Below are 11,241 nucleotides of genomic sequence, written 5' to 3'. Positions count from 1 at the left end.
TTATGGATTCTTATCTAATTGTTGAGATTTTTCACCAATGGTGTAGGTTGATAATATTTGAACACAAGCAAACTAAGTGGACCTCTGAAATACGTACAAGTGATCATAATCATTAAAAAAATCTTAGAAACAATTAAGTTTTAGTTGGAAACCTTTTTTAAGTTTTAAAATTTTGATTTTAGTTTTATGTTTTATAAATAATCTAGCTGTAATATGTATTGGCTCACATAGTAATTGCAAGTAATATTTAATTGCAAAACCGGGAAAGAAATCTGTCTAAAAAGTTAGGATGAGTTTTTAAAAATTAAAGAAATAAACCATTTTGTTAAAGTTGTGAAGTTCAAGATTTGATATTTAGGGTTGATAATTCAAATTTTAGAGTTTTCTTGTTAGGACTTATAGTTTAGAGCTTAGTTTAACACATTAAAATTTTGATGTAAAGTTTATGATAAAAATGTATTATTTATGTTTTATATATTTATATTTTCTATCTTAATTAAGATTAGGTGTTCTAGGGTTTTTGCATTATTTTTTACGATAAATTTATAGAGAACTAAAAAAAATATAAAAAATTTGGTTTGTTCGAGTATTTTAATGAATAATCTTACGATTTATCTAATTTGTACATATTTCTACAAACAACAGATTGTTAATCAATCTGAGGAGTTTTTGCTACAATCAGTCTGTACCAAAGCTTGGTTTTAGTTGTTTAGGTTTTCGGATTTTAGAACAATTTCTGTTTATAGTTTTATGTAGTTATCATTTTTATTTTTTGAAGAGTTGTCACTGATTTTTTTGTTTGTTTGTTTGAAAATCACTATAAGCTTCCACTACATCAATAACCATCCTTTTTGGTTAAAAACTTGTTAAACAAAAAAACTATAAACAAAGTAAATTGTACCAAGTTTAAGATGATAATAGAAAGCCAGTCTCATATTAAATATTGAATATGATTGTGTCGAGTAGTTAAGAGGAAAACAAAATATCAAGCACATGAACGGCCCACATGTCAAATCAGACGACATGCCTTGAGGAAGGATGGCTCGTAGATCCGATCTGATTCAATTATTTTCTTATTGATATTTCTAAACACTTTAAACCAAAAAGAAGGAAAAAAAAAAATCTTAATTTGTAACTTAGTATTATACAATTACTTTGTTAACAGTCAGTCTTAGAAACAAATTACAGATGATGCATCTTCACAATGGAATGGATAGATCACCGACGATTTACGAGAAGAGTACCAAAACTAAATGATAATGGAGTTTCCTCATGGGAAGGTGGGTCTCCTCCTGCCTAGCTTCCACATGATGGGTTTTCTTCTAAATTTCTCATAAGAGTTTTAATCTTTTCCAAGAATTATAACATAACCAAAATTTTCATAAGTTTACAATGTATATTGGACATTCGGGATTTTTTTCGCAATCATATATTCGTTGTGGGGTATTTTACGAAATTTATTCACTATTATTAGGTTCGTCATTTATTTGTAATAGTATCATTCAATTCAATTTCACTATTGCTCACCGAAATTATTAAGTACAAGTTTCATGAATTTTTCTTCATCATAATAGATGTGGATATAAAAGTAGGTTTTTTATATACAAATTCAGTTACCAATGGCTAAGTGATCTGGATAAACATCGATGGCTATACTCTTCTAAACTTACTTTTGGTGATATTTTGAAATAACTTAAAAATCCAAATCTGAATGATGTAATGCAGAAAATCTGTTCAGGATGGAGTTTTACCTCGAACCATGAGACATATACGAAGATGGATCGGAATAACTGTTATCTATAATGTGTGTGCTATTTTATGCATGAGTTCATGCAATATCTATCATGAAACTTCAGTTATCTGGTGGAATCATTTTGTTTACTTTACTTGCTATCTATGCTTATGGTATAAGCCTTTGGAGATCCAACAAACTTTACTTCTAAAAGCTACAACTGGATAATTAGATAAATTGAATTTTTTTAAAAATTTAGTCAATTGTATAGAATACATTTGCTAAGTAAAGATGATCAAATTACGTACGTACCAACTAGTTTCACATAGTTGCAACAGCTAGAAGCTCCTCCAAGTCCATTAATGGTTAGTCTACCTCCCACTTTCAACATAACCTTGCTCCTTTTCTGTCCCACATTTCTACTACTCTCCATTGGTTTCGAGACCATTCAAATGTAATATCCACAATCAAACTACTATTTGCAATAGTTACAAAAGTCATTATGAAGTTTAATCCAAATAAGTTTCCGGGCCTTGATGGCTTCAGTGTTGCTTTCTTCAAATCAGCATGGAAAAGAAGGATATGAGTTAGTGGCAGGAATTGAAAAATTCTTTGTCACATTAGATTAACAAATGAAACTATCTTCACACTGGCACCTAAAAATCCAAGAGCTATACTATTCTTACAACATATCAATCTCCTGCTGTAACACTATTTTATAAGATCAATTCAAAAATTATGACGAAGAGGTTAAAGGTCATTCTGCCACAAGTCATATTGCCTAACCAAACAACATTTGTAAGAAGTAAGCTATTAATAAAGAATACTCTCCTTGCTTGTAAGATTGTACAATGTAATCATAAACTGGGAGGTACAAAAAGATCACCATCAAGGTAGACATTGCCAAAGATTTAGTTACCATTAGATGGGAATATTTATATTCCAATGCTCAAGGGGGCTTCAAACTCCAGAAACTTATCTGCGTTGAATAGAGGCTTGTGTTTGTACTACTTCATTCTCATTCTCAGTTGGTTTTTCAATGGCTCTACTTATATGGTTACTTCAAAGAAAAAAGATAGGCTTTAAACAGGGAGATCCACTACTCTTTATTTATTATATTATTTCAATGAACTGCCTCTCACGGGCTCTCAATAAAGCATAATGAAAGGTAGATTAAAGAATCATCAGAGATGCCACAAAACAAGACTTACTCACTTTGCATTGCAAAAATCGATGGTTTTTGTCATATGTGGATGTTCAATGAATTTTCGAAGTGAGCAGCGGCTAAGATTGAAAGATAATCATTGCATGGGTGTTTATTTGTGACGCTTTATCTGTGGATTATATAAACAAATAGTTGAAAATGGATTATACTTTTGGTCAAGAAATTGGTCTCTTTTTGGCAGTAACTTTCTTTTGGTCGAGATTCTACCGCCATATGATTGTTTTTCGTGAACGAGTTTTCGATATCTCGGAGTTCCACAGAGAGAGAAGGAACTTATCCAAAACAAAAAAAAAAAAACCGAAATGAAAGCAAAAAATGATTAAATGGGTTCTTAAGTTAACCATATCCAAACCAAATTATTAAATTTCGTTTGGTTCGGTTCGATATTTTCGATTATGGTTTTCTTTCTTCGTTTCCTTTACAGAATTTCCGCTTAGAAAATAAACAAGTTGTACATTATCCCAACTTATCCATTTACAAATGTTTTTAGAAAAAGAAAATAAATAATGACCGAACATAAACGCAACTACTAGTCTACTAGTTGTGGCATAGGCGAGAAGACCAATGACTGACTCCTGAAGTTCCAAATGTTCAAAACCAATTGCCTGTTTATGCAGAGCCGTCAGATAAACAAATAATGGGCCCATCACAAAAAATCGAACGGTGGAAATTAACCTCAATTTCGCATCTCATTTCTCATAATATAAATACAAAAAAAACCTAAAAAAGGGCGCAAACAATAGCAAGAGCCTTCACTAAACTCAGCCCCTCTTCTCTCTCTCACTCACTCAGGTATCTTCTTCTTCTTCCTTTAATCTCCATTAATCCAGAGTTTTTCACTAAAGGTATTATTATCTTTTATTGTTTCTTTTTTAAATCGTAATTTAATTTTGGTTTAATTATGCCCTTTTTTACGATTATTGTTTCTGCTTAGATCTCGTGAAAATCCAATGGACAAAGAAGAAGATCCATGTGAAGTAAAAGAAGCTTCTTTAGAGCCTAAAACTTCAATCGCTGATGCCCCCGATTCGATTCCGTCTTTTGATTCTTCCGAATCTTCTCTATCGGAAGAGGAAACGATGATAAAGAGTGACAGAAAAATCGTCACTTTGTCTCCACTGTGTAACCAATACAACGATAAGATGTCGATTATTGACTCTAATCTTTTCGATTGTGTTTTGGTGTCCGATGAAGAAATCATCGAGTCTATCTATCAGAATCTCCTGAGAATCATTGTCTCACTGCAAATACAAGGCAATGGTGAGATTTGGTGTTTTGATGGTTGCAAGACACCTCCTTCTCGGCTTAACGACGCTAAAATGGTTCCTGATACTTGTCCTGGAGCTCCAATGAAGCTCACCAAGATATCTAGGAACATCGATTCTGGATTGAGAAGAAAGCTCTTCTGACTTGTGATCTGAGATCAATTCCAAACTCTGACATGAGTTGTTGTTGTTGTTGTTGTGATGAATATTGTAGGGATTGATTTGACTTTGTCTGTACAGTCTTCTTAGGCTTTATCAGGATTCCTAGCTAAGCTAGTTGTTATTAGGAGACATTTGGTTTCTTCCTTTCCTTTCTGTAATTTGTGTTTATGTCTCCTGAAACTTATGAACAGTGGAGATTCTTGAATAAAGTTTAAATCTTTCCCCTTTCGATTAAAGTTCTGTGAATCTGGTGCCTTAAGGGTTTACACTGAGATAATTGTTTATGGGCTATTGTAGTGCAAGAATCAGGCAATGAGCTATGAAGCAAGAGTGGCAGTTCCGGTTTGTCACTCTTTGTCGTCAATTAAGACAAGTCTTACGCGTGCAAATAGGAATAAACCAATAGTAGAATCCAAAAGCACTGAAGCTAAAGTATTGAGGTCAACAAACCAAGTTGGAAAAATCAATGAATAAAAAGTGATATGTATATACAAAGAACTTGGGCAGTATCACCTAGATATAATCAATCGCGTTGCATAAGCAACTAACCAATAAACCTACTGTGTCTTTGACAGTCAATAGATTTCAAAGAATACTTTATCTGAACTTTTTGTAATCTTTATTTGGACTCTATGGAATAAGTGAAACTGATTTGGAAGCGTCTAGATGGTTTAACCGACAGGTTCCAAGAAGATATTCCGGGAGCTCCTCTTCGGTATTCGCCTACACAAAAGAAAAAAACAATTGCACACTCAAAACCAAATGCTACGGGAAATACTAAAATGGAACTCAAGAGTTAACCATTGAAAACTGGTTTTTACCTGTACCAAGAATGCCATTTCAATCACGAGTTTGTTGAGGTAACCAAGAACAAGACTCACAACTCCTCTTGCAACAGTTGATGAGCCAATATCAACGCCCAGCTGGACATAACAGATAAGTATTGTACAAAAATTTAGCTAAACCTGAAAAGTCACACTTTTGCGGAAAACACTAATTCCTATTAGGATCTTATATCCACTCCTACTGTGTTACCTCAATATAGTTCTTTCCCCTGAAGTAGTTGATCTCCAGGGCCTGACCAATAAGGCACGCTTTCTTTCCCACACTCTGCTTAACTATCCAAGATCCCTGATACATTCGCAAAACCAAAGTCTGTAAAAATTGGACGGAAAAGAATAAGAGATCTAAGAAGAGGTAGTGATCTTTTACACCAACCTTGGATATGTAAGGAATGAGCTTGAACCGTGAATTCCTATATGCGTCATCGCCATTAACAAAGCTAACTAGCAAAGGATGCTCTTCAATGGGTGTGCTCATCATGTAATAAAGCACAAGGCTGTACGTTGTTGATCCTGGAACCTGTTTGTTTTCATTGAACAACTAATTGATTCTTTTGCAGACAAATTGAAAAAAAATAACTGTGGTTGCACGAGTGTCCTCTTACCTGTATATTCACGATGAAAAAGAACTCTGGTCCACCTTTTGCTGCATATTTCTGCATTTTAAAATCTTATAAGCTTCTAAGAATAAGTAAGAGGGGGCTCTATATATATATATAGATAACAAGTTCAGAAAAAACAACAATAATTAGAACCTGAACGATGCCTCCAGGACGGGACCCCAAATCATCCTCCCGCTTGTCAGATTTTAGCCAGTCTGCAGCTACCATTTCCATCAGTGTACCCTTTGCCTTGACCTGGATCCACCAGAAGAGAGTGCTTACAAACTGAGGAACATTGAATAGATTGATAATATACAAAGCATCTAATACCTTCTTCTGGTCTGAAAGATAAGTCTTTCCTCGGATGAGAAAAGTAGAGGGATCGGTCGTTGTCCAACTACAAGGCAAGGCACAAGTAGGATCAGTTGGAAGAGTGGTTCCATAGCAGCAAGGCGTGCTACTCTCTTCCCTCGCCTTCTCATGCAGGTCAACATAGCCCCTCTTTTGAACTACTCAAGGAAACAAAAACCGTCAAAAAGCATGTCAAACTTGAGAAGGAGAACACAAAAAGACAAAACACGACTAATAAGAGCAGATGAAACTTTAGATCACCTGCAAGATCGTGTAATTTTTTCACTAAGCTCGTAGCGCTATTTAGTTTTGGCTGGCGGGATTCCTGCAATCGGCAAACAGAAAATCAGAATTGTTAAAACTCTCCAAGCTTATTAAAGTAATGTCTGATGTTGTTACTACCTGAGAGTATGTATCCGAATCAAAATCTGAGGTCCAGCTTTCATCTAACTGGTCATTATCTGACGGTTCTGGAACGTCGAAAAACTCATCCACTCCATCGTTCAAGTCTACAAGGCTAGACCGCTCTGAGGGAAATTTGTCTCTCTCGTCATTAGCAGTGTCCTTGAACAATTCGCTTTCTCTCAGAGAAGAATCACCAAAAACACCATCTTCGTTTTGATTCAGTAGTGCACTTCTTGACGACTCCCCTAATGACAGATTGGAAGGAAAGCTTCCATGTTTTGCCCTAAACAGCTCTCTCAATGCTGATCCAACCAATAAGTATGTTATGATAAAAGAAAAGTGCTTAAACTAAGACTATATTCTTTAAGAGAATTGGCAACTACCAGAAATTCTTCCAAGCATCTTCACAGTGATAGATCTAGCTAGAGACGGTTTCACATAAGATCTCCAAGACTTCCAATCAACTGCAAGCATGTGCTTCACAACTGATTGTTTTCCGTTGTCAATGGGAGATATCACATAACCACCACCTGTGATACAAAAGGGAAAATGTCATTTTGCATTGCTTCTCAATCAGTTGAAAAGGAGATCTAGCTGCAACGGAAAGAATAGTGATCATGCATTGGCCCAAACCGCAACATATATTCTTTTTAGACACTGAAGCAGAATCAGGCTTTTGTGAAAAATGAGAAGTAAAATGTTGGTTTAAAATTTTGTATATTCTGTAAAAAGACACTTTAACTAATCATAAAAGAGTATAGAAATAAGCAAAGCTTTCACAAATACCAAGCTAGGGTCAAAAACCTTATAAGACAGAGATATCAGATTCAAATGACATCACGTGGCTAACGAGTAGTTGCAACAATGAGCATGTAAGGAAATGCAAAAACTAACTTCGTTTTAATAAACTAGGCGTACATTACTTTTAAGGCACGCACGGATATAGCCTTTCTGAGGTGGACACTTCTTGTGATATACAGAATGATAGAGAATAACTGCGACAGAATGAACGAAAAAAAGAATAAGCAGTTAGCTATATGGAACATTGGGTAGAATCAAATGAACAGCTATTTCTATTAAGCATTACAAACCATATGTTCCATCATCTTCCCTTCTCCAATAACGCCGCAGCGAAAAATCTCTTCTTTTCATTCCCCTGTTACTACAGCATATCAGTAAACTAATAAGACAAATAAAGACGCCAACTCTGAGAGAAAAAGTTGAGTGGCTGACCAAGGTAACCAATCACTGTATAACTGTTTGTGAATTATATCAGTGTGACCATCAAGATGTTCGACCACACTTCCTTGGTAAAAACAGAAATCCCATCTGCAAAGTTCCAAGCATTTAGTTTGGATATTCTACGAACTTTCATATCTTACGGCTTGCTTGTTTGGAGACTGGAAGTATTAGTACTTACTCTGATCTTGAGGGTCCAAGGGAAAGAAGCGTTTGGAAAATGGTTTCTGAGGTTCCATCAACAACCCCAACAGCCATGATAGCCGGATGATCATCCCACTGTGAAGTAAGGCAAATGAATTATCAAAACTTGATTCCCTTCAAAAACCCCAATGAACATACCAATTCAAAAGTTGAGACGAATATACTGACCTTTCCAAGAGAATCTCTCTCTTTTGCCTCTTTGAAAAGCCGAAGTCCTGCATGCGACACACATGATTAAACAACTTGCATTCCAGCCACACCAAAAAAAAAGCAACAACAATTGAGTTTGCACCATACCATTTTGACAACCGAATATTGTCCACGGAGAAGGCGCAACAACATCCGTTGTAACAGGATCCACTCGAGCAGACGACCGGAGCGTCCAGTCAATAGAACTTGCGTGATGGTCCCGAACTGAGCTACTCAATCTGATTTTAGAAAATAACTCTTTCATCTAAGAACCCCAAAAAGCAAGCCAAGAAACTTTACAGTAAACTACTGGCTCGCTTAGAGATGTATTCCAGTGATTACAGTACCTCAGAGAATCCCATCTGCTCCTCGAACAACTAAAAACGTCTCCTGGAAAAGAGGCAACCTGCATATAACACATACGTACTATAAGTCTCCATCCTCCAGATAAAAGAGCTTTTAAATTGTTCCTAAATGCTTTGTATTACCTTTAAAGCTGTCTCTTTAATAGAATTGATCCACCTAGCTGCATCCTCAGGACTGCTTGCTCCTAACTTTACATCAATTAAAACAAAAAACAGAAAGCCTTTACACGATGAAAAGAGATGCTCATCACAACAAGTTTTTCCAGCAACACCCAAAAACGTAAAATTACCTTACCTTGAGCTGATCATTATGATTGGAGGTATTGTATAGTGTAAATATGAAGAATGCCTACAAGTGATAAAGAAAAAACCATTTATCACTCCATACCTAATGATTTGAGAAAATAGATCACAGTCACAACGAGTAATTTCCATACTTTTCTATGAACACTTTCCCTTCCATTGTCAGTAACTCGGATACATGAATCTATTACAGCACTTCTTCCTGCATCCTGTAAAGTCGCAATTCAGAATCTTTTTAAGTTATAATCTTATTTAAAATCGTTTTAAGTTATAATCTTAAGATAATAAAGGAGAATGTACATGAATCTAATAAGAGGACCTTGGTTTTAGAATCGGGGATGGACTTGAAACTCTTGAGAAGATGATCTCTAAGGACAAAGTAACGTTTTTTAGAGAAATGCAATCCGAATCTGTTGGATCGGATGATATACAACCAACCTTCCATCTTCGTCTCGCTCTCGTTTTCAGACCCGAAAGCCATTGGAACTCTGAAGAAGAAGAAAAAACTCAGAAAAGCTTCTACACTATCATAAGAACCCTAGAAGTTTCTTGAATTCCAAGGAAATTCCCCCAACAATCAAAAATCACTACTTTCTTTGTATCCAACCAAACACAACCGACAAACACAAAAGATTAACAAAACCCAGAAGACACACACACCTCTGGAGAAATCTCGAAACCCTAGAAATTTATTTGGCAATTACAGACCATAGAAAGACTCTTGTTTTCTCCGTTACCCATAAAACGACAAACCCAAAAAGAAGGAAAAGAGAGGAAAAAAAAAAGGATCAGATAATCAGAGAGTAGACGAAGACGAAGGGTGGTTTTTGCAGTGAAGATTCGGATTTTATTTAAAAGAGCGAAGAAAGATTCAACATCGCTCTCCGATTTTTCTCTCTGATTTCAACAGTTTTTGAGTTTTTTTTTTCTCTGGTAGAGAGGAAAAACTGAAAATTTTGGTAGCAATGTGCAAGACAATAGAGATTGCGGACGAGAGATACGAATCTAGTAAAATGACATTGATAGCCTTATTCTGTGTTCTTTTTCCAAAATTTTAATCCCCAAAATTCCTGATTGGTGGGTTGATTTGTCCATTTACATGCTTTTATTTTTTTCCCAGGCATTTACATGCTTTTTTCGAACCTTTTTTTTTGTTTCCTTGGAAGTAAACCGGTTTTCGTTTTTCTAGACTTGTCGCCACTAGTTGTAATTGTTTCACTAAAAATACCACTAATTTTTTTTAAAAATTTTGGAAATGTTTTTAAATAGGTCAATAGACTAATGAATAAATGTATAAATAACATTTATCTTTATAACAATTTAATTCACGACCCGTATAAGTAGTCTTGATAATGGGTCAATACGGTTTTTAGTATAAAATCCTAAGCGGATTAGTGACCGAGTTTACCATTTTAATCGCGAGTCATATGAAAACACTTTAAAAGAAAACGAAAACACTATTAGAACAGAACTTAGAGATATTATTGAAAGGTGAATTAAGGGAAAATGAATCTTGGAGATACTGGAAAATTTAATGAGATAGAAATATATTTGATATGAATAGAGTTAGCAAGGAATATTTCCCTAAAGCAATTAGGAAATTGCTAGTTTTGTAAAGGGAATATGTGGGCACAAAATATTCATAAGAATAAGGTGTCTCTTTCTAAGAAAAAATAGCCCTCAAAAATGGGAGAGATAAATATAATTTTTTTTGTAGCTATTTGACATTCTATCTGTAAAAAGATGATGAGAAGTTATTAGTTACAAGATGACCGTTTTAAGTATATTATTATCATTGTCTTGACTTCAAAGATATCATAGAATTTTGAAATAGATTAAAAAAATGCTAAACAAGTTATTACTTATTAGGATAGTGTAAAACAGAGAACAGACTTTAATTGTAATTGTGTTTAAGAATAGTTTTCAAACAAAGTTTGGATACGTATGAGATACGTCGCTGAAATTGAGTGTATTTATGGAAAGAGAAAAAACCAAAATAAACAGATCACAACGAGATAATAATTTTTTATATATATTTTAATTGAATGTAGACATAATAAAACTTTTGAGAGAGACCTATCACATACAGTAAAACCTCTATAAATTAATAATATCGGAACTGTAATATTTTATTAATTTATCAAATTATTAATTTATCGATATAAAAATTAGTCCGAAAAACTAATTTGGGACTTTAAAAATGTATTAATTTATCGAGATATTAATTTATCGAGTATTAATTTATAGATGTTATAATGTATATAGAAACTACAGTATATGTACTAAACTGAACCATTTTTTACTTCACTTTTGCAAGTTCCATATTCTTACTTCACTTTTGCAAGTTCCTAATCCTA

General features: G+C 34.4%; 2 protein-coding genes across 4 annotated transcripts; one reads left to right on the top strand and one right to left on the bottom strand.

Annotated features, from left to right (window-relative positions):
* The first annotated feature begins 3,693 nt into the window (after positions 1 to 3,693).
* LOC18028036 (cyclin-dependent protein kinase inhibitor SMR11) lies at positions 3,694 to 4,620 on the top strand. 2 transcript variants are annotated; one of them, XM_006409795.2, is made up of 2 exons: positions 3,694 to 3,749; positions 3,892 to 4,620. In XM_006409795.2, the coding sequence occupies exon 2, from the start codon at positions 3,908 to 3,910 to the stop codon at positions 4,364 to 4,366; it is 459 nt and encodes a 152-aa protein (XP_006409858.1). In that variant the 5' UTR covers positions 3,694 to 3,749; positions 3,892 to 3,907; the 3' UTR covers positions 4,367 to 4,620. The 2 variants fall into 2 exon arrangements, with proteins under 2 accessions (XP_006409858.1, XP_024004299.1); XM_024148531.1 differs by having other exon boundaries at positions 3,697 to 3,802.
* Positions 4,621 to 4,819: 199 nt separating this feature from the next.
* LOC18028035 (protein ENHANCED DISEASE RESISTANCE 2-like) lies at positions 4,820 to 9,820 on the bottom strand. Of its 2 annotated transcripts, XM_006409794.2 has the most exons (21): positions 9,204 to 9,820; positions 9,019 to 9,093; positions 8,877 to 8,930; positions 8,705 to 8,770; positions 8,564 to 8,622; positions 8,325 to 8,455; positions 8,196 to 8,242; positions 8,005 to 8,102; positions 7,818 to 7,913; positions 7,676 to 7,740; positions 7,508 to 7,579; positions 6,968 to 7,114; positions 6,582 to 6,886; positions 6,441 to 6,504; positions 6,159 to 6,337; positions 5,982 to 6,083; positions 5,832 to 5,882; positions 5,603 to 5,746; positions 5,420 to 5,515; positions 5,206 to 5,307; positions 4,820 to 5,107 (listed from the first exon to the last, which is right to left on the bottom strand). In XM_006409794.2, exons 1-21 carry the CDS (start codon positions 9,363 to 9,365, stop codon positions 5,015 to 5,017), a joined length of 2,208 nt encoding a protein of 735 aa, XP_006409857.1. In that variant the 5' UTR covers positions 9,366 to 9,820; the 3' UTR covers positions 4,820 to 5,014. The 2 variants fall into 2 exon arrangements, with proteins under 2 accessions (XP_006409857.1, XP_024016856.1); XM_024161088.1 differs by having other exon boundaries at positions 5,420 to 5,746.
* Between the last annotated feature and the right edge of the window lie 1,421 nt (positions 9,821 to 11,241).

The sequence above is a fragment of the Eutrema salsugineum genome, unplaced genomic scaffold (genome assembly GCF_000478725.1).
Source record: "Eutrema salsugineum unplaced genomic scaffold, Eutsalg1_0 scaffold_10, whole genome shotgun sequence".
Classification (NCBI taxonomy): domain Eukaryota; kingdom Viridiplantae; phylum Streptophyta; class Magnoliopsida; order Brassicales; family Brassicaceae; genus Eutrema; species Eutrema salsugineum.
Note: the sequence above shows the minus strand (reverse complement) of the source record. Positions and strands in the feature narration are given on the sequence as shown.